Source organism: Pyrus communis, chromosome 7, assembly GCF_963583255.1.
Source record: "Pyrus communis chromosome 7, drPyrComm1.1, whole genome shotgun sequence".
NCBI lineage: Eukaryota > Viridiplantae > Streptophyta > Magnoliopsida > Rosales > Rosaceae > Pyrus > Pyrus communis.
In genome coordinates this window covers 1,079,888-1,102,926 of record NC_084809.1, presented here as the reverse complement: position 1 = coordinate 1,102,926, position 23,039 = coordinate 1,079,888, and the positions used below count along the sequence as shown (strand labels likewise).

At 36.8% G+C, this 23,039-nt stretch overlaps 4 protein-coding genes across 4 annotated transcripts; 3 read left to right on the top strand and 1 right to left on the bottom strand.

Moving 5' to 3' along the window:
* Positions 1-1,850: 1,850 nt before the first annotated feature.
* LOC137741085 (BAG family molecular chaperone regulator 2-like) lies at positions 1,851-3,172 on the bottom strand. The gene is made up of 2 exons (XM_068480890.1): positions 2,726-3,172; positions 1,851-2,493 (listed from the first exon to the last, which is right to left on the bottom strand). The coding sequence occupies exons 1-2, from the start codon at positions 3,009-3,011 to the stop codon at positions 2,276-2,278; spliced, it is 504 nt and encodes a 167-aa protein (XP_068336991.1). The 5' UTR covers positions 3,012-3,172; the 3' UTR covers positions 1,851-2,275.
* A 5,656-nt stretch (positions 3,173-8,828) lies between these two features.
* LOC137740155 (protein LOW PHOTOSYNTHETIC EFFICIENCY 1, chloroplastic-like) lies at positions 8,829-11,574 on the top strand. The gene has a single exon (XM_068479972.1). The coding sequence runs from the start codon at positions 9,092-9,094 to the stop codon at positions 11,249-11,251; it is 2,160 nt and encodes a 719-aa protein (XP_068336073.1). The 5' UTR covers positions 8,829-9,091; the 3' UTR covers positions 11,252-11,574.
* A 2,318-nt stretch (positions 11,575-13,892) lies between these two features.
* Positions 13,893-18,190, top strand: LOC137739387 (uncharacterized membrane protein At3g27390-like). The gene is made up of 11 exons (XM_068478956.1): positions 13,893-14,164; positions 14,247-14,430; positions 15,091-15,199; positions 15,349-15,544; positions 15,641-15,777; positions 16,007-16,295; positions 16,613-16,719; positions 16,806-16,944; positions 17,124-17,319; positions 17,428-17,671; positions 17,758-18,190. The coding sequence occupies exons 2-11, from the start codon at positions 14,337-14,339 to the stop codon at positions 18,014-18,016; spliced, it is 1,770 nt and encodes a 589-aa protein (XP_068335057.1). The 5' UTR covers positions 13,893-14,164; positions 14,247-14,336; the 3' UTR covers positions 18,017-18,190.
* A 986-nt stretch (positions 18,191-19,176) lies between these two features.
* Positions 19,177-20,076, top strand: LOC137739388 (early nodulin-like protein 21). Its single transcript, XM_068478957.1, has 2 exons — positions 19,177-19,363; positions 19,745-20,076. Exons 1-2 carry the CDS (start codon positions 19,177-19,179, stop codon positions 20,074-20,076), a joined length of 519 nt encoding a protein of 172 aa, XP_068335058.1.
* The last annotated feature ends 2,963 nt before the right edge of the window (positions 20,077-23,039 follow it).

The window sequence follows — 23,039 nt, the reverse complement described above, 5'->3', positions numbered from 1 at the left end:
ACCAAATCAATCAGTAACAGCAGCTAACTAATTTCTTCCTAATCATCGATCTTAGCCTTTGCTAATACCTACAAAAGTATCACTCGTTTCCCAAGTGGGGCGATGGAATATTAGATCCCTTTCTTTCCTTGATCAACCAGTGTCATGTCATCAACACCCCAACTGACTGGAAGGAAACCCTAGACTCCCATGTGTTTGGTTTGTGAACTTTCGGATGACGCAACGGTGTACTGAAGGGAAATCGAATGATAACCTTAAGCTAGAATCCACTAGTAAACTTTATAATTTACTAAGAAGAATTGAGAGGAAACTTAAGTTGTATTGATAAAATAGTTAAAAGATCACAACTTTAACACTTAAGAGGTGTATTTAATACGTTCAAATACAAAACCAAACCCTAGAAGATCTTAACGATCAAATAGGAAATAAATAAATAGTAAACAAAGTTCCATAAACATCCCTAAAACTTTAAACGGTATTTTGGGATAGTAAAAACTTCATTATGTCGTTCTCTTCGAAACGATATATTGCAGGCCTAATTATGACACCGACAATTAGCGAACTTAGCTACGTCTAGGTTTGCATATCATGTATATGTTTTTTTTAATAAAATGTGATTGTGCATGTTTAATAAAATTTTTATTAAACATGCACAATCACATTTTATTAAAAAAAACATATACATGATATGCAAACCTAGACGTAACTAAATATAAATCAAACTTTTGACTCAATTATTCAGGGTTTATGTTTCTGGTTGAATGAAAGCATTGGGACATGAATGGAGCAACCCAAATGGGATTTTTCTAAACAATAATCCCATCTGAAAGAAAGTAAACAAAAGGTTTAAAATTCAAATACAATATTCCAACAAGTTTAGTTTAGAAAATCATTGTGCTGTCGCTACCGGCCACTTGCCAAAAGCCAAAAGCTTATGAAGTTGCATCCCTATGCGGTTCGCACAAATGGAATGTCTTTTTAGAATTGGCCTTGCGACCGTCGCAGTGGCATGGGACCAGTTAGTTGCCCTGCATTTTGTTAATTGAACTTTAAGGGCATTGTACTGATCAGCACTCTTTTATTTAATCTGTAATTAACCTCCACTTAAGTACTTAAGCATCCATGCTTTTGAGACATTAAACTGAACTAACTTTGAGCTCAACCAAACCAATACACACTACTTAAGTACGTAGATAGATAAGATGCCAGCTTTCACTTTTTAGTTGCAATTAAATATCTCAATTTGTGGAGGGAGACTTGTAATAAAAAAGATATTGGCACTTTGGAGTTCCAAACTCATCGGTTGTTGCTACACCTTTCAACTTTATTGCATGCCAATGCATGACAAGTTTGAAATGTTATAAGTGTATTCTAATTTTATGCAAATCGTTCGTTGATTCAAAAATATTATTCATACTACATTTGTACCATCTTTATAATTGAGGTGAGACTAACAACTATTTTTATTAGAAATTTGATACAAATGTGATATAAATACTTTCTATAGTTTTAAAAATAATTACTAAATTAATAAATGAACCACGTCACCCATCCAGCTACACTCACAAAGAGCATAAACTCTCCCTATATTAAGGTCAGACAAGTAACGTGATCAATCAAGCGGACCCAAAAATTTCTCTACTTTTAGAAGCACTTTTTAGCTGAGTTTTAGCTTTAGCGCTTTTTTACACTGCACAATTTTTTATCCCGGCGTGCACGCGTGGGTGAATAGACAATGCAATTGAAAGTCGAAACATAGAAAGCATCACAATTTTGAAACCTTTGGTCGTCCTTTGCCAAGTCCAAATGGACCAATATTCTACATTTTACAATGAGTAAAAGAAAGAAAATGGAATCAACATTTCTGTTTTCATAAACATAGCAGAGTTTATGCCATCAGTCGTTACAAAGCTTACAAGGATCAGCATTTCAGCGGCTTACAATTTTTAGTTGCAGAAAGCCCCAACCGACACAAAATGTTACATAAAATTAAAGTCCCTAGCTATTATCTAATAACATAATTTAGCTGGCCAAGTCATGAGACGGAGAAAAACTTTAGAAAGATCATTGATCACGTCATTCATAGGACACATCTTATAAAAATATGAGACATCTTAATTCATATTTTAGTCAGGTTAATTAAGTTAAGTGTGCATCTGCCCTGATCTGACAACCCTATCAAACATTTTTCTCCATCAGAGGAAGGCGTATTACACTTTTTTTGGTTAGTAGTGAACAGAGATTAATTAAAGATAATCTCATGATTCTCAATTTCTCAAACACGAATCGAACGACAAGTCGAAGGAGTTCCAATTCCATGAAGAAGCTTCATTTCCTTGATAGCTGGATCTTGGAGCAGAAGCACTTTCTCCTTGTCTCTGACTCCAACCATGTGTAAATATTCACCATCTTCTCTTTGTTTTCCTTTGTAAAGAAGCCTTTGCTCTCTTGCCTCCATACCAGTCACCAGCGACAGTATCATCTTTAATTCGCCTGCAGAGAACAAATGAATCAAAACCAAGATTAGGACTTGATTATTTGATTTTCTAGCTCATAAATAAATTAAGAGAAGAACATTCCAAGTGATGCCACGGTATCTTCAGTCAACCACATACTGCTATGTGAGAAATTTTATATGATGGTGTGTGATTCATTAAGGCTACCACTACAATAACATTCCCGTTAGGTGAGTTTCGCTAAACAAGGAGAGAGAAGGCTTAATTACCAAATGTTGAAGTGGCTTCAATGGAGATGTCACGGAAATGAGACACAGTTGACACTCGAACCGTGATCATGCCTTCTCCGGCACTGCTTTCGGCCGCTGTCTCCCTCGTCTGAACAAGCATGCCTCCCGGCCGACGCTCCCATTTGATTTCACTATTGTTATTAATATTGCCTCCTCCAAACTCCTTTTGATCAGCAGCTTTACTCTTGCTTTTACTACTGCTGCTGCTGATGAGCTTGCAACTGCTAAAGCTTCTGCAAAACCTGTTTGACCTCAACTTAATCATCTTTCAAATTTTCTCTGCTTTTTCCACAAGCACTTTTGTTGTGCTTTTTCCTCTCAACTACTCAAACTGCTCAGGAGAAATGAGAGGAAATGGGGAGTTGAGAGTGTTGGAGTTGGCTGCTTAATATAAGCAATAATTAGGCAAATTCGCATTATATTAACTAGGGCAAAATATAATAAGGACATCAGTTAAATACAAGCCGCCCGAAGGAGTGTTGCAAAAAGTATTGGTTGGCCAATGAGAGGATGCCACAAGAGGGACAATATGGGCATGGTTTCCCTCTGCTTATTTTATGGAAGGCCAAGTGCACATGGGCGTGGGTGCTTAGGAAAACGGTTGCTTGATTGGCGGGCCAAGCACAATATCAATTGCTTAATCAATTTGTCTTTCAAAAAATATATATGATCCTTTGGTGATTTAACAATAATTCTTGTGTATTTATGGAGAACCTAGACGGTGTGAGACTGTGAGGGAGATTTTATTAAAAATAACTAATTAAAATATAGTATAGTTATAGAAATCTAATCATGATTTATAGAAAGTGTTACGAATTATGGTATGAGTATATAAAACCTCATTTATATGGAAAAAGTAAATGATAACTCGTTTAACCTTGTTAATTTAGTTCATGATTTATTTAGAGCTATATATGATCTAAATTAAGAATCAGCATCCAATACACGATTTAGCATGTTAAGTGCCAATTGATAGATCTTTTTAAAAATGAAAAATAGATCTCAAATTAATGTGGCATATGGAATATATGTTCGATTAAATTAAAAATGAATAGAGCTAGCTTTCTTTGTCTTCATCCGTAATTTGTGATGTTGTTAGGTTTTTATGTTTATATCAGTTAGGTGGGTGCTAAAGACTTCTTTTGTGTTTACTTTTTCTTCTGGGTGGTTGGCCAATCTCTCTAGGGCATCAAACCACATGGGAGGGAGCTTAAACAATACGTGTATTCTATCTCCTCCTCCTCCTCCTCTTTTCAACCATGTCCAAATGTGCTGAACATTGAACACTTCATCGTCTAACTCAGAATATATATAGGAGTGTGCTATCCACACACCCCAAATTACTTCTCACACACTCCTTGTTAATTTCTGTCCGTTGATCTTCTTTAATTCATCTGATCCAATAACCGAAAATTAAAAGGGTGTGTGAATATCACACCCCTATATATAGTACCGCTAACCCAAATTTTTTTAATTAATCCTCCTTATTTGAAGGGTAAGTAGCCGTAATCAAAACTAAGATTCACTAAATCATCGAGAACTTATTCCGTTAGCTTGTGGTTATGGAGTTGCTAATTAAGCTTTTTTTATTATTTTATGATTTTATTTTTATTTCTTTGGGGTCATTTGTTAATCAACTTTGATAATGATAATGAAGTTTGTTTTGTGAGCATTCACGAAAGTGACAAATTGATGTCCATACGACCACATGGTGGACGTCGGATAAGAGAAACAAATTTGCATGCATAAGGTTTGACACCCCCACAACATGTTGATCCTAGGAGAAATATATTACATTAACTCATAGGTTTTGGACTTTAGAGAGCCGCCAAACGACGCATATGTAATTTATATCTTATCCTGTGAATTTAGGACGTGTTTGTTTGTCCTCATTAAAGTTCATTGGACTGGATTACTTTGCTAAGACTACTAATTCCATGTTTGATGCAAGCTGGACTAAACTTAAATGAGACTAAGTCGGACTCGTTCCGACTAAGTGCTTCGCTAGGTTGTCCTAGTGAGACCCCCCGCCCCCCCCCCCCCCCCCCCCCCAAAACAAAAAAAAAGCATGGGATTCCTAATCCCATCTCCAACATCGTTTGCACGCCTTTGTCGTTTGCAACTCCGACTCCCTTACCCATGCCCAGATCTCAAACCCACTACCTAAATCTCAAAATCAACACCTAAAATTCAAAACAAAAAAAAAATGCAAAACCCCCATAATTAAGCACCTGCAGACGAATCCCCCACACAAATTCAAAATAAAAAGGCAAAATCACTAGAAGATTTTAAGATTTTCCTAGAAAATCAATGAAGGTACTGGGCGGAGAGCTCCGATAAATCCTCTGTGCGAATCTCTACATAAGGAAAAGAGGGGGATAATGGACGAGGAAAAGTGGGAGAGGGGAGGGAGAGAGTGGGCGGAGGAAAACAGGGAGAGGTATACGAAGAGGAAGAGAATTCTAGGACAATGGTGAAACATGATAAAAAGAGGGAGAGGAGAGGGAGAGAATGGCGGAGGAAAAGAGGAATGAATTAAGATGATTTTAGAAAAAATAAATAAAAAGATATTGGTCATTAGATAGAGAGATGATTCTAGAAACAAAAAAAATGATAAATTAATAATAAACTATTAATAAATGTAGATTAAATAATATAATATTTGAATATTGTAGTTATCCTGTTTCTTAATATGGTACCAAACGTTTCACTAAGTTAGTATAATTTAAGCCAATCCAATTTAGTCTTTAAAGCTAGTTCAGTTAGAAATAATTCAGTGCAACAAACGCACCATTGGAGTTTAAATGGGGCATCTTCTCTCCTATATGCATGTGTAGCATACTAGGATGGGCTACAAGGCACCGTTACAAGTGATCATTTAGTCATGACTTGTATCTTTGCATTTTTATATGGACCTCAGTTATCGGATCGTCAAACTGTCATCTAATGTTATTTTACTCAAATCACTTACTCATGTTATAACATAAGTGTTATTTAAACACGTATATTAATTAGTTAGTACCGCTATGTGTCAGTCATCACACTCATTAAAACTTTTACATGGTAAAATTTGATGTATTCTTCTTTCATTTCTTATTTGTAATTACAAATTTGGTATGATCAATATTACGTTTTTTTGTTCGAGTGATATTGTAATTTAGTATAAATAAAGATTAAAATTTAGGTGAAAAAAGAAGTGCATGCTGTTTTTCGACCACCTTTGTTACGCTGAAGTCTGCAATTTACATTAATGTTAACTTAAACGATACTATTATATGTTTATCAAAGCGATTTGACAAAAAAAATCATATATTCCTTACAAGTACGTATTGAAATAATTAATAGAGATTTTGAAAGATTATATACCCTTAATTATATAATAGGGAGATGTGAAGATCGATCGGGCAATCTAGATGCATGCTCATGCAAGACTACAAAAAGTGATGTGAAAAATCATGCATGCAGCGCAACATTGAGCACAAGATTGATTCTTTCACGCACCCCATCAGGATTTGCTTCTTGTTTGGCATGCCAATGTGAGAAGATATCACATAGCTAGCTAACAGATTTTATGCTCATTAAATTATAGTTTTTCTTTATTCCCAGCTTCCATGCATGGAAAACTTTTTTAGTATGTCGAGACCACCGTAGGGTATTTTTTTCATTATACAAAGGCTCGGCATTTTTCCTTCTTCAAATATCCAATTATTTCTATTATAATAATTGGTATACCGAATTATGTTATCAGAATACTGAAAAGTCTCTTCCATGCATGCATGGGTTGCTTGCTATTTTATATTATTTATTTTTTCAGAAATTATCACACTGACCCTTCTTGTTCTTGCATTATTTGTCACATCCTGGTCCGGGGTGGATCACTTCCCGGGCCCGCTTCACCACCGTAGTACGATATTGTCCGCTTTGGGCTTACCATTCCCTCACGGTTTTGTTTTTGGGAACTCACGAGCAACTTTCCAGTGGGTCACCCATCATGGGATTGCTCTAGCCCCCTTCTCGCTTAACTTCGGAGTTCCTACGGAACCCGAAGCAGTGAGCTCCCAAAAGGCCTCGTGCTAGGTAGAGATGATAATATACATATAAGGATCACTACCCTGGGTGATGTGGGATGTCACAATCCACCCCCCTTAGGGGCCCGACGTCCTCGTCGGCACACTACGACCAGGGGTAAGCTCTGATACCAATTGTCACATCTTGGCCCGGGGCGAATCACTTCCCGGGCCCACTCCACCACCGTAGCACGATATTTTCCGCTTTGGGCTTACCATTCCCTCATGGTTTTGTTTTTGGGAACTCACGAGCAACTTCCCAGTGGGTCACCCATCATTGGATTGCTCTAGTCTCATTCTCGCATAACTTCGGAGTTCCTACGGAACCTGAAGCTAGTGAACTCCCAAAAGGCCTCGTGCTAAGTAGGGATGAAAATATATATACAAAAATCACTCCCCTGAACGATGTGGGATGTCACATTATTAATTACATATTTTAACAGTAAAAAAAAGGTGTCATTGTTTTATTAGGACCATATTTATATATTATTTTGCTTCCTATGAATAATAACCTCAACTAGTCTTATTTTTCTTGGTAAAAGTATTAAAAGAAAATTTTGGAGGAATATAATTTAAAAGAATTTAAAAGAAAAGAAGACACAAAATCGAATTATTAGAAAAATGGTACATGCGTTTAGGTCTCAAATTCATGAAATGACCAATGCATCAACATTTTTACGTAGTTTTATAAAGTCTCAGGTTTAAATTACATTATGAAATGACGCTTTATTTTCACTTCACCAATGGTTTTGATATTAAATTATAACTTGTTATGGAAAGATTGCCGGACATTGAAAGCATTTTTATAAGGGAATTTTTTTGAAATGTCATATGAAGTTATACATAATTTTCAATTTGTCATATGTACTAAAATTTTAAGTAAATTGTCATATCAACTTTTCAAAATTATTAATTTGTCATCTTACTCTAACTCCAACTCCATTAAATTTTCCATCCAATATAAGTCATGTGCGACATGTGTCTCGCACATGACTTGTGTTTAGGGTTATTTGGGTCATTTTATCACTTCACTTCCCTTTTATTATGTTGTATTCGATGAAAAACTTCTAAGTTTCTAAAGCCACAAAAGGGACTGCTGCTACGCTATACTTGTTCTCAGAGATTTTGTTCACACAGATCCCCTTGAATACTCTCTACAAAATATAAGTGTTTGTACTAAGGAAATGTTAAAAAAAAAACCTTGTGAAAAGATGCTGAAATGACTCAAATAACCTTGAACACAAGTCATGTGCGAGGCACATGACTTATATTGAATGGAAAACATAATGGAGTTAGGGTGAAATGACAAATTAATGATTTCAAAAAGTTGATATGACAAATTGATTAAAATTTTAGTTTATATGACAAATTGAAAATTGTGTACAAGTTCATATGACATTTCAAAAATTCTCTCTTTCTGTAAATATTTTAAGCTAGTTTGTAAGTGTTTTAAAATGATTAACAGTGTTTTTGGTGAAAATGTTTTTAAAACCAATTCTAAGTAAAATTGCAAGTAAATCCTAAAAAAATACTTAAAGTGCTTCCTTACAGAAGCACATAAAGTAGAATGCACTTCAAGTGCTTTTAGAATCAAAAGAAGTTTTCTCTAATTACGTTTTCAATCATTTATTTATTCATTTATTTTTTGTCAAACTATAGATTTGTTAAATTAGATGTTAGTTTAGAGAGTTGACATGATTCAAACTCACGTCGTGATGTAAGGGCAACACTCATCCCCATCACTGTGATAAATAATCACTTGCATGTTTTAAATCATTTTAAAGCACTTTCAAATAAGATTTTTATCTTTTGTGAAAAAGAAAAAAAAACTCATCTTCAATGGTGCGCAAGTACAAATAGAAATAAGCCTAGGCCCAATATTTAAATAGAAAGTTATTGGGCCACTTGCTGAAAAACATTTAGGCCCAATAAAATTAACAGATTTTCCTTACATTTTCCAGTTGTTTTTTGGCTGATTTTTCTAGATCACCACCGATCGCATTTCAATTGAATGGTTGTGAGAAAACCACAGCACCACTGCGAAATGAAATCAAACCCACTTCAGAATTTCACTTGCTTTTGATTAAGCACTTCCACCAAAAGCTGCAGAATTATCCATATTTATCTGGCTTCTGCTTTTAAATCTGGAGTTCAGGTATGTCCCCATCTCTTGCAGTAGCTGGGAATTCTGTAAAAATGTAAACTTTGCTGGAAATTATATAATTTCAGAGGCATTTCAAGTCTGGGTTGTTATAGTTTCTTGTAAGTATCTGGAAAAATGCAAGCTTTAATCACTTGGGAAGTACCCCAGGTAGGATTTGGACTTGGTTCTTCTTGTAAATTTAGAACTAGAAGTAGGAGGAAAAAGATTGGAGTTGTTGGTTTTCCTGTTTGTAATGGTGGAAATGGTGATGTTTTACTTGGGAGTGAGGGTTTCAATGGAAGCCGAAAATTTGGTTTCGGATGTGGGTGCTTCTATGGGCACTCTAGACTTAAACTTGCTCGGTTTTGTGAGCCGAAGAAGGGTTCGTTTGTGGTAGCATGGGCATTGGAGGAGCAAGCAATTGGGAATGAGGTTCTTGTGGAGGAAGAGACATCGGAAAATAGGTTGTCGGGTGAATGCGAGGGTGAGGGTGTTGTTGATCATCGAAATGTGGATGGAAGGAAGGGCTGTGATGGTAATGATGATGATGAAATAGGTATAGGAGGTCAAGGAGAGAATTGGGAACAGAGAAATGAAAAGATTGACGTGCGTGCGCTGGCGCTAAGCTTACAGTTTGCGAAAACAGCTGATGATGTTGAAGAGGTTCTTAAGGACACGGGTGATTTGCCCCTCCAAGTATTCTCATCCATTATCAGGGGTTTCGGAAGAGACAGATTGATGGATTCCGCTTTTGCTACTGTCGAGTGGCTTAAGAGAAAGAAGGAAGAAACTAATGGTTTCATTACCCCAAACTTATTCATATATAACAGTCTTTTGGGTGCAGTGAAGCAATCTGGACAATTCGGAGAAATTGACAAAGTATTGAGCGATATGACTAGGGAAGGGGTGGTACCGAATGTTGTAACTTACAACACTAAAATGGCTATTTACATTGAACGGGGACAAAGTATGGAGGCCCTTCATGTCCTTGAGGAGATTCAAGAGAAGGGCCTGATTCCGTCTTCAGTATCGTACTCCACAGCATTGTTGGCTTATCAACGAATGCAAGATGGGAATGGAGCTTTAAAGTTCTTTGTTGAGTTTAGAGAAAATTATCGTAAAGGACATATAGGTAAAGATGCTGATGTAGACTGGGAAGAGGAGTTTGTGAAGCTTGAGAACTTTACAAAACGCGTTTGCTACCAAGTGATGCGAAGGTGGCTTGTGAGGGATGATAACTTAACCACCAATGTGCTCAAACTGCTAACAGAGATGGATATTGCTGGGGTTCCACTTGGGAGGGCAGAGCACGAGCGCCTTTTGTGGGCTTGCACCCGTGAAGAACATTATATTGTAGCAAAAGATTTGTATGGTAGGATAAGAGAAAAGCATTCTGACATAAGTTTAGCCGTGTGTAACCATACGATTTGGTTGATGGGGAAGGCTAAGAAATGGTGGGCAGCTTTGGAGATTTATGAGGATATGTTGGACAAGGGGCCGCAGCCAAATAACATGTCGTATGAATTGATAGTATCTCACTTTAACGTCCTTCTAAGTGCAGCTAGAAAAAGAGCGATTTGGAAATGGGGTGTCAGGTTGCTCAACAAGATGGAAGAGAAAGGGCTTAAACCAAGAAGTAAGGAATGGAATGCGGTTCTTGTTGCCTGTTCCAAGGCTGCTGAAACCTCTGCGGCTGTCAAAATTTTTAAGAGAATGGTGGAGCAAGGCCAGAAACCCACAATCCTTTCTTACGGGGCATTGCTTAGTGCCCTCGAGAAGGGTAAGCGCTATGATGAGGCCCGTCAGGTGTGGGAACATATGCTTAAGGTTGGTCTGAAGCCAAACTTGTATGCCTACACAACTATGGCTTCGATTTTCAGTGGCCATGGAAAACCTAACATGGTAGAAACCATCATTGATGACATGGTTTCAGCAGGCATTGAGCCAACTGTTGTCACATATAATGCCATTATCAGTGGGTTTGCAAGAAACGGTTTTAGCAGTGCTGCATACGATTGGTTTGACCGCATGAAAGCTCAGAACATCCCTCCAAACCATGTCACATACGAAATGATGATTGAGGCTCTCGCAAAGGAAGGGAAGCCAAGGCTTGCATATGAGCTATATTTGAGAGCTCGAACTCAACGCCTTGCCCTCTCTTCAAAAGCTTATGACACAGTGGTTCAGTCCTCACTGGAATCCAGAGCTAACATTGATGTAAGACTTTTAGGGGAACGGCCACCAGAGAGAAAGGTGAACGGGCAAGGTAGGAACACTTCCAGCCAAGTTTCTTAAAAATTCAGAAGTTTCACAACTCCCAAGAGATGCAAAAACATCTGATAACGAAGAAAATACTCTGTAAAGACACAACACAACCAGGTATTCGTTACTACGAAGTATGAACTTTCCGTTGATTTTTGTTCATTCGTCTCTGTATACTTCCCATGATTGCATTGTAACAAATACATCCAGCTCGGATAAATTTCAGTCCGTTTTCTGCTTACAACGTGGATAAACTTCTTCTTTGTGTCAAACGTCGTAATGCTACGGAGACTACATTTATTCTTCTATTTGAGAGTTCATACAACGTAATACAAGTGAGCGTGGTCTCCTTAGCATTTTCCGTGCTGCAAATTAGAGATTTGAATATAGTAATATAGATTAGATGCTAACTAATCATCATTTTGAAGTGCCAGAAGGAATATATGGTGGAAACCTTTACAGCAATATATGGTGGAAGTTACGTAGAAGAATAATATCTGGATTCTATTGTATTTAAAGTAACAAGAATAATAAAAAAAGAGAATATTTTGTGTACAATGCTGGATTATCTAAACGAGCTGAGATCCTCTCCGGAACTCATTGTTCCGGAGCCCGAGGATCAGAAAATCAGGATTGTTCAATAGAGAGATCTGGGTTTTGATTTGTGTGGAGTGGACCAACGAAATGAACTAATAAAAACCGTCAAGTTCAATTGAGACAGTGAGATCCAAAGAGAATCTCGCTCTACCTTACCAAAATATTTTGCTTCCTTAAAGAAGAGGGTGATTTTGACTGATAACAATTTTTTTATTGGTAAACATGACATCTTGCAATTAATCATGTGATAATTATTCCTTTACAATTCAAAAGACAAATAATTTTTTGTGATGGATTATTTTATTTATTTTTCTTGTTGGTAACCTGCGTTAATTTGCTATTGTAACTGAAGGGACTTTATCCTTATCCTTTATAAGAAAAAAGAACTAAGCTAACTTAGCAGAGCAGTGTGCTTTTTTTTTTACTCAAGTTTGAGTCTACTTTCATCTAATTTAGATAATTTATTGTAATTATCATTCGTATGAAAAGAAAAAAATAAAAATAAAAAAACAGGTAATGGATTCAAGGGACTTAATAGTTAGTGAATACTTCTTTCTTTTTATTGGATGGTTCATAAATGCCACCAAGTGAAGAAATTCTTTGGTTCGGCTGCTGGTGGATCACGTCATAGTGATCCATGGGTGACACAATCTATCTGCCGGACCTAAGAATTTCTTGATTATGCAAGTTTTTATTTCTCAGGAGATCAAGATGCTTGCAAGTTACCACCGTTGTAAAGGAGTAGCAAGAATTGGACGCTTGAGCATTTTAGGCAATCTCCAGATAAAGTCCAATCATTTGGCCCCGGTCTAAACTCCTGCTTTGGCAACGACCAACGGCCCAAAAGAAAAAAGAGATACAAAAGTCACCTTTGTTGGCACACAAAAGCAACTGAGATTTTGACAGATGCGTGTTGTTATGTTTAACCAACAGTACTTGCTATTTCATTGGATGCCAAAACTTAGGTTCAATTGGAGGGATTGGGATTCTCTCCGGATCATTCCTTCCAAATTTTCTGCATCCTTGAATTCTGAAGCTGGAGAGAGGGATGGAGAAGAGAAAAGAGGATGAACAAGAGAAAGTGACCATGAAAGAAGATGAACATAAGAAGGTGAAGGTGAAAGTGAACATCAAATCAATTTCTGACTATTCAATTTTTGATTGAAGTAATTGAAGAATTCAGAGAATTAAAATGGAAGGGACACATGGCCACTATAAAGCGTGAATACGTTCTTATCCGTTTTAAGAAGAAGTATTGATGAAATTTTTGACAATTTAGAAAAGAATATTATTGTTCATTGAAATTTGCAAGCAAAATTCTTGTGGTGGACATCAAATCACATGCTTTTGAGTAAGTGTGTGGAGCCTGTAGATTGGATGTTGTCCAAACAAATAGATCAAATCTATAAAATTATTGTTTTGGTTTGAAAATCTCAAATTATTTAAGCCTGTTCTCAAATAACGTTATTACTTACAAAAATTAAAATAGATTATTAGTATAGCAAATCTATACTAGGGAAATGATGCACTTTTTTTTTACTCTGAGTGCAGTGTCATTTTAGATTTTATATCGTCAATCTCACTTAATAAGACAACGTTTGATTTTGTAGTTGTTGTTAGTTTTTTTTAAAATATTAGAATGGTGTGCATTACTTAAAAATGGGTTTGCAAAAATCACTACTTAGACTTTTTACTGTCAACACAAAACGGCATATTTGTGTTACGAACGAATATAATACAACATTACGAGCAACTTATTAAGATGATATCGATATCAGCCATACAACATTACTTGCTATTAATAGTGGCACGAAACTTGTAGTCCAGTTAAAAATATTCACTCTCTACCCTGAGTCTCGAATTTAACTCTCTACTTTTTTTTTTTTTTTTTTTTTCCAATGTCGTTTGTAACATTGTATCAAATAAGAGGAAAGAAAGAAAATAAAATTACTTATGGTACTGCGCAACTGCGTTGTCCGAGTCATTGTGTGGTGTTCATTCTTTGTGCAAATTGTTTATTGTATTTTTTTTTTTTGTTTTATTTTTTTTTGTTTTTGTTTTTTTTTTTTTTTTGGTTGCTTTGCTTTGCTTTCAAGTGAACAGAAATCTAAAAAGTAAAATACGGCTCAAGCATCATCCTCCTTGAGCTCCTCCTCCTGGTTCCTGGATGGTACCCGCCACCATTCACAATTTTCCTACCACTTCGAAACGTTTCTTCAACCGCCTTCATATCGTTTCACAAATCACAAACCCCATGTGATTTTTTACTATTTAATGTTCATATTTTTCAACTCGAAGGTTCAAAAATCAAAACTTGAAGCCAGAAGAAGAGTGAATCACAGATTTTGGGTAAGTTTCTGAACTGGGTTTTGTAGTTTATTGCTTTGTTTTACTGTTTCTGTCAGTAAGATTGGATTTTTACTGCCTGCAGGTCGGAATTGGAGTGGAATATGAGATGGGTTTCTATTGATTTTTGTTTTTGAAGATCTGGTTTGGTGAGGACTGAGGAGTAAGAAGGAAAATGGAACCTCCAAAGGGGGTTTGGGCTTCTTTGTGGAACTTCATCTGCTTTCTTCCTTACTTCATAGGGCTTCTGATTCTTGGCACCATTAAAGGTAACTCAAAAACTGATTTATGTGGTTGTTTTCTCGATTAAATTCTGAGTTTTAACGGGGGAACTGATAACCTTTTGAAACTTTTATGTTGTTTTTTTCATGAATTTTACAACTTGGGTTCTTGATTTTCGTTTCCCTTTTGTCGAATCTATGTCTTCTGCTCGTTCCGGGCTTGGCAGTTGTTTGGCTGTTTTCAATCAGGATTTTAAGATAGAAATCCAGGTGTATTCAATTAGCATTTTAAAGAAGTTTATAACATTCTAAGTGTATTCAATTATAATTTGATTTTAAAGAATTTGAAAAAATTGAGGAATTAGAGGGAATTGGAGAGATTCCGTAGTGTATTTTAAGCATCCACAAATCTCACCTCTTCCCAAGAGATTTCAAGGGAATTGAATCAAAATTTTACATGAAATCTCTACAAATCATTTAAACTCTATAAAAATCCATGGATTTATAAATCCACTAAAATTTCTTAAATTCCCAATTGAATACACCCCCTTTAGAATGTTGCTTTGAGAAATTAGAATTGGCGTTCAATCTTGAAATGGTTTGTTAATGTTGATATTAGGAGTTGATTGATTAGTTAAGAGAGACATTGCTTGAAAGAGTATGATATCAGTAACGCTTGTTAAACCTAATATCCAAGTATTGTTTCAGGTATCGTTTTCTGCCCGTTGATATGCCTTATCATGACAGTCGGAAACACCTGTATCGTACTGGGTCTTTGGCCAATACACTTTGTGTGGACCTATTATTGCGTTTTGAGGTGTGTCCCTTGGCCTCTATCTTCAAATTTCTATGTTTCAATAGTTATCTCTCTCAAATCTCATTCTCATCTTGTGTTTAAAGCAGCAAAACCATAAGAATACCTTCCTCATGATTCTTCTTTTTATATATCTATATATATTTTTTCAGGTCTAAGAGATTAGGGCCAGTTCTGAAGATTGTTAACTGCTTATGTGTACTACCTATCGTCTTGATCTTGTGGCCAGTGGTTGGGATTGTTGGTAGTATTTTGGGTGGAGCGGCATTTGGCTTTTTTTCACCGATAATGGGAACTTTTGAAGCTGTTGGAGAAGGGAAGACCGATAAACTGTACCACTGCTTTTATGTATGTCTTCAATTCTTATGTTGTTCTTGTTCCTTGCCAATAATTCTTCTCCTGTTGCCTCCATAACAGAGAATTATCTTTCACAACATGTTTCAGGATGGAACTTGGAGCACCGTCAAAAGGTGCTTAACTATTGTGAGGGATACCAGGGATTTTTTTTACTACACTTACTTCTCACTTATGGATGACCTGCAACAAGAAGGTCCCCCGGGCGCAAAATATTATGAGATTAGGTATGTTGTTTTGCTCTGCCTCTCAAAATCTACTGCTTGCTTATTTGTGTTTCTATTAGAATATCAATCAGACAAGTTAATGATGAAGGAATAATACATGATAAGTGTCCTTATTACTTCAGTTTCATCGGTTTTTGCTATTGTGGTCCAGTGGTTTATCTTTTTGTTAGACCTATCCATCATGATCATTCTTTTCGTCTGACCAGGAAGTTTTTCAACTTTCTTGCAGGGTGCTGTATCTTCCTGGGGCTGTAATATTAGCAGTCCTTGGTTTCTTGGTTGATATGCCAGTGATCTCATTTATTGCCATATGCAAATGCCCATACATGCTCTTCAAGGGGTGGCACCGTTTGTTTCATGACCTTATAGGTCGAGAAGGCCCTTTCTTGGAAACAATATGTGTTCCATTTGCGGGTCTTGCTATCCTAGTCTGGCCATTGGCTGTTGTTGGGGGAGTGTTGGCGTCAATGGTGGCTGGTATCTTTCTTGGTGCTTTCGCTGGAGTGATTGTTTATCAGGTTATTCATTGCTCATTTTATCTCTGACATACTTCGTTGATGTAACTTGTGTATATCTCTGTATATTCAGATATTTTTTTTGTGTTGTTAGGATATGAAATGTGTTTAGATTGAATGATTATGTTATTCATACGTATAGCTTGAGTCAAACACGTTTGAAACTGGAGAAAATATATTACATTTCCCCATTTGGAAACGCAATAACTATGCATATCTGATAACAGGATCTTGATACCGATTCAAAAGCGGAGATTTTTCTTATGTCCATGTCATACAGATTGCGAGTATTAAGATATTTTATGACCTTTGTGTTACAGGAATCCTCATTTTGGTCGGGGCTTTGCTATATCGTTGCATCCTTGGCCATATATGATGAATACAGCAATGACATCCTTGACATGCCAGAAGGATCCTGCTTTCCAAGGTTCTAGTCAGCACTCTGTACTTTAAGTTTTGATATCGGGGTGGCTTGTACTTTGACATTATCTAATAGATTTCTTGTACTGACAGACCAAAGTACCGAAAGAAGGCTGAATTGCCCCAGACCAACTCTCGCACACCCTCTTTCTCAAGGCCTGGCTCCTTTCGGGGTGCTCCCTCCCGCTTACCTTCATTCACTACTCCTATCATTGAATTGAAGCCCCTTGAGGTACTGCTTATGTATTATGTTTAACATTAAGGGCTACTTTGTACTGGAACAAAATTTATATCTTAGCTGGATGCGTTTGATGATGTGTTGACTAAAGTACACAGTTTTGACTTCTGAAAGAACATCCTATTTTGTTCATGGTTTCGGTGCTCATTGAACAACTTTCATGGCCTATGCAGCTGATTGATAGTTTATTTAAGGAGTGTAAACATCACGGCGAAAAAATGGTTGCTGACGGAACTATTACGCTTCAAGATCTTGAAGACTCCAAGTCCAGTCAAGGTAGCAGAGTCATTAGCATTGGCTTACCAGCATATTGCCTTCTTCAGACACTCCTGCGATCCGCAAAAGCCAATTCATTAGGAATATTGTTAAGTAAGTCAAATTCTTTTTTCCCTCGCCAATTAACTTAACAGACCAAATAAACACTTTCTTTGATATTCTTAGCAACTTATTATTAAACTTTATACATGATTGATGCAGGTGACAATGCTACTGAGATAACTACCACAAACAGACCGAAAGAAACTTTTTTTGATTGGTTTTTCAATCCGCTGTTGATCATCAAGGACCAGATAAGAGCAGAAAACCTTTCTGAAGCAGAAGAGGCCTACCTTTGCAAATTAGTTCTGCTGACTGGGGATCCTTTGAGGTTGAAACAATCGAATATTGGCTCACCACCTGAATCAGAGCGTAAACAGGCTGAACTTGATGCATTGGCTCGAAGGTACTGATGCAATTTTTTCTTGTATTACAGAGTCTGATTTTTCCCCGTTTGCTTTTATGATATGTCCAGCTTATCCTGTCGTGCAGACTCCAAGGTATCACTAAATCTATCTCGAGGTATCCAACTTTCAGGCGTCGATTTGAGAATCTTGTCAACACCATCTCCGATGATCTTGCACAGCATAGTAACGGTGGCAACAAACCGAGCAATGGACCTAAAACAGTTCCGAGATCAAAGAGTGCCTTCGCCCAGCTCTTCAGCCAGAAATCCTTTAGTTTTACGAAAACAAGCAACCATGGGACAGATCCAGAGTCAGGGATCGTAAGAGACCTGACAATCACATAGTGAATTGTGTTACAAGTAGGTTTGTTTTTAGAAATATCCTTGTTCATTCTTCAAAGATTTACCTTGTTCATTGTTCGGATACACCCAAGAATGTATTTTCGAGTGTACTGTATACAAATACACATGTATTTTTCAATGTACCATATTTTGTGATGTAAGAAATTATAAGCGTTTAACGCAGCACCCGAAGTTCTGTGTTCGAAATTTCGAATCCTAACTCAACATTTGCTTTATTCAGAGTTCATTAAACAACAATGCAAAAATGATCTCGTTAAAAAGTACTTTAATTAGAAACACATCAAAAAATTTATTAAAAATCTAAATACTTTATGAAAAAGCAATTAGGAATACTTTCATGACCAATAAACGGCCTAAAATTTATCGTCGAACGTAATCAAAAGTACTTTGATGGTTACAAAATGTCTCTTAATCTTTTATAAGCTCCAACAGCCCATAAGTTACGATCCCCATATTCCACCACAATCATTTTGAACTTCCACGTGACGTCATCGTTCTTCAATTTTGATTCAATAAGAGCTTTGGTTTTTGAACTAATAATTTGTGTATATTGACTCCTGAATTTTTTATACAGTAGAGTGATGCTTTTTATACTGTACATCCTCTTTGCAAAATAAGAGTAAGGTTACGTACAATAGACATTACTCCCGACCTTAGCAAAGTGGGGAGCCTTATTGGCTTGTGGCCGCCCTTTAGAGCGATAATCATTTTGGCAAACTCCATTAGAACATTCATCCAAATCTCGAATTACCATTGCTCCACAATATAACAAGTTCAAAAACCAATACTCAAAGTCAGAATTTTAGTTCAGATACCAAATCTCCAATTAAGCTAAAATCCAAGGACCGGTGATCCAATTACCTCATAAAACAAAACACAAAAAAAAAAAAAAAAAAAAAAAAAAAAAATCAATTTCCATTAAAAATTTGACCGAGTCAAACCGAGTTCCCAGCTTCTCATCCCACGTAAACCTCCCACTACGTGTGTTAGTGAAGTAACTAACTCTAAACCTCCCCTCCCCCTCACTTCTTTATTAACCCCCTCCCACCTCAAACCATCTCACAAATTGCAGTCAGTTTTTGCACTCAGAAATACTTCCATCTCCCGAATAGCAAAAGAGCTTCTGTAAAAGCATTTCCCAAATGGCTAACTTCAACATGATCTTTCTGTTTTCTCTGGTGATGTTTTTCTTCTGCTATGGTCATTTCGTCTCCGCCTTCGAGTTCCAAGTTGGTGGAAACAAAGACTGGGTTGTCCCTCCCGCCAACGACACCAAAATCTACAACGATTGGGCCTCTGAAAACCGGTTCCAAGTTGGCGACACCCTGCGTAAGTACACACATAGCATGCACCCAAACTCGAATCTCACTACAAATACATCATACTAGTTAAGAATATCGTTTTTATGTTGTTTTAACGTTCTTTTGGTATGTAGTACACAATAAAACACAAGTTGAATCTCCCTCCCACATTTTTTAGTAGCTTAGAATATCGCTTTATTATGTTGTTTAGTTTTTAGATTTTAGGTACACAACGAAACACAAGTTGAATCTCAGTCCTAATATATTAGAGTAGCTTAATTAGAATATCGCATTTGTTTTGTTATTATGTTGTTTTGTAGGTTTATTACAAAATAAAACATGAATCTCCTTCGAGTATATTAGAGTACCTTAGAATATCGCCTTGTAATGAGATGTTTTGGTTTTGTAGGCTTTCACTACAAGAAGGACTCGGTGATGGAGGTGACAGAGGCGGAGTACAAAAAGTGCAACTCGACTCGCCCCAATTTCTTCTCGAACACTGGAAACACCGTTTACACGTTCGACCACTCGGGCTCCTTCTACTTCATCAGTGGAGCAGCTGGACACTGCGAGAGGGGACAGCGCATGATAGTTAAGGTGATGGTGGCGGAGGATGAGGACTCTCCGTCGGGTGGTGACGCCATAAAATCTTCCGGTGCTGCGGTTTCCTCAGTCAGAGTCTCCAAACTTGTCCTTGTTCAGTTTGTTATGTCGTATGTTGTTGCTTCTGTTATGTTCTAGTTTGATTAATTAAGTTTGTGGAATGTTAATTAGCATGGTTATTACTGGTTAGGGTTGTTAATTTCTAGAGTCTTGGATGTTGATTAATATTTAGGGTTATTAATTGCTGGAGTCTTTGTTTAATGTTAAAACTATGGTAATTTTCGTTAATTTCGTAGGTACATCATCTGTATACATTGATGGCTAGCTTTTGTCTAATTTATAACAAAAATTGGATGGCTTAATTTGGATGTCATAATTAAAATATTGGTATGCAAATTCATGAAAGTATTTATGGATATATCAATATCGGTTGCTATTCGATGGAAATTATGGAAAATTGTAATTGGGCTGGTGAGCGTATCAACTTATTCAGATTTAGTCGAAATTAAAGAAAAAAAAAATTCTTAGAAAGTATTAAAAAATTTGAAATCTGCAATGGATTTTGGCAAAATTTATATAGTGAATTGGTAAATAGCAGCGATATTCATTGATTTTCCTCACTGTTATAGAGTGAAGTTTGCATTTCACCCCTTGTTTCCATATCGTATTTGGTTTTTCGAATATTTCAACGAAAGTATGGGCAATTTCGTAAATATATTAATTACTGGTTATAATCAAATAGAGGAAATTAAAGTGTAAAAAAGAAAGACTTTTCATTGGAATTTTTCCAGAAGTACTACAATTGCTAGAGAGATATCCTATGTGGTATTTCTGCCACCTTTCTTCCTACAATTTAAATATGTATTAATCTACACAAAATATGGGGAACATGGACAATTAAGGTTTTAATCTCTAAACAAGGATTAATCATCAAAAGCTAGAGATAATTCAATTACAAATGCTCGAACAACAACATCTCAGATTCTCAGAAACACCAAAGCTTGGAGATCTTCACAAACAGCAAAACCATTTCTTCTGCATTCAAATAAGAAGCAATCATTGATACAAAACTCCCAAGAGAGGAACGAATACGAAATACGATTAATGCAACTAATTTTAGGGCAAACGTGAGTTAGGCAAGTTAGTTAGGGCAATTTACCGCCTCTCATAAACTAGAATGCGTAGATATTGAGAGTGAATAATGTTGTTAAGTTAATTACCTCTTGGGGATATTGATCGTTTATTGGTTTGGTTGAGGATGGAGTCCCATTGGCAGCCCCATTGTTCATCTTCTGATCTCTAGCTTTGGTGAATATCACAGTAAACCCTTCGGCTGATGCCGGGTTGTTCACATCCCACTCTCCAAATTTGGGCAAGGGCCGTCCCATCTCCTGCTCCACAAAACCCACAATACATTATTTGGTTTTACCAATTGTATACATCCATGTGTTTGTCTTTCTCAGCACATCGTACGTTGAAATTGAGAAAGACGGACATCATCGAGGCTAAAACATATAAACTCGAAATGAAATGCAGATGCACATGTTACGTGGAATACAAACTTACCGAGGCCATTCGCAGGAGGTGCGGAGATTCGAGGAAGACGAGACTGGAGACTTGGGAGAGAAGGAATGGAGAAGAAGAATGACAGAGGAAAAATAGAGAGGTGGCGTGAGTTGTACGTGATAAGGGAGGAAGAAGGAGAGCGTAGCTAAAGCCTAAACCAAAGGAAATGGATGGCACAAATTGTGACGTGAGTAGTTAGTAGTTAGCATGTAGTTGTTCTGTTTTTGTACCCTACATGTCACACCCATCATTTGTAGCAAATTCTTAACAATAAAGTCAAATTATACGCCCCTTCTATTAACATAATCTTTCCTAACAACGTTGGGAGATTTTCGGCTATGCTTGAGAATTCGTTATTTTATTTCTTACATCATATGACCGACTGTTATATGCTATAGAATTAATATTTCTCACACTATGTTTAGCCTTTTAGCCGCCTCCCAAACCCATAAACTGACATTTCCATCCACCTCCCTCCTTAATTTTCAGTTTGGGTATCTGCATAAAAGAGAAAGAGCTAATTACAAAATACTTCCATGAGATTCAGGGCCACTTTCATTTTTTGGTTCACTTTGAATTACTAAATTTTTTAAATTCAAGTCATCCTTGCGTTTCAATGAAATCGGACAGAAAAAAGATAGTCCATTTTGTATCTAATTGCCTTCTAAAAGTTGGCCTCACACTTGCTACGAGACAGTTAATGGAGAAGTTCTTGGGTATGACATTCAGATTGGAGATGCTGTGAGAGAAAGGTTTGACCAAAAGTGGGTTAGGGTTACCAGTGACAAATCAAGAGGTGGGGAAGGGGAAGGTTTGTTATGTCTGATTCGTAGGTATGAGCTGGTTTAGTACTTGGATCATAGAATTTAGGAAAACAAACAAAAAGTAAAAAAAAAACTTTAGTTTTAATGAAAAATGACAAATAAAGGTTTAGTGAATAGTACCAAAAAATATAAAAATATGATTTTTCGTTAAAAGTGAACAGTATCGAGAGTGTTTCGTTAAAACTCTCCTGAATTTTTCCAGTTAATAGGCCATAAAAAGCTAGAAAAAAGAGTGGTTTAAATTGTTAATAGCTTAATTCTTTCAGTAGTTGGGTGAAAACCCCAAAAAGATAGTGTCCCTTTTTGAAAAGATTGTGTCTCTTTGGGTTTTTTTACCAAAAAAAAATTTCTCTTTGGGTTTGAACCATCAAAGTTGGGCCTCTGAGAGACCCAAGTAACAAGCGCTTGGGCCACAACCAGCCACTGTGGGTGGGCAAGGAATCAATCTCTTTGTTCCACGTGGCAATCATCCTTGGGTGGCGCGTGGTGTACCCACTCTTAAAATCAAACGATTGATATACAATCGAACCACGCTCACACCCAAAAACAAACGGCTCTCCATCGGACACGTCACCGAGGAAAAGCCAGGACGCGCAGGCAATCACGACACGGAATCGAACTAATCCCACTATTTCCCTTACAATTACACATAAGCCCTTGACAGCTGAAACCATCCCCTTAAACCATCTCCATCGTTAAAACTTAAAATTT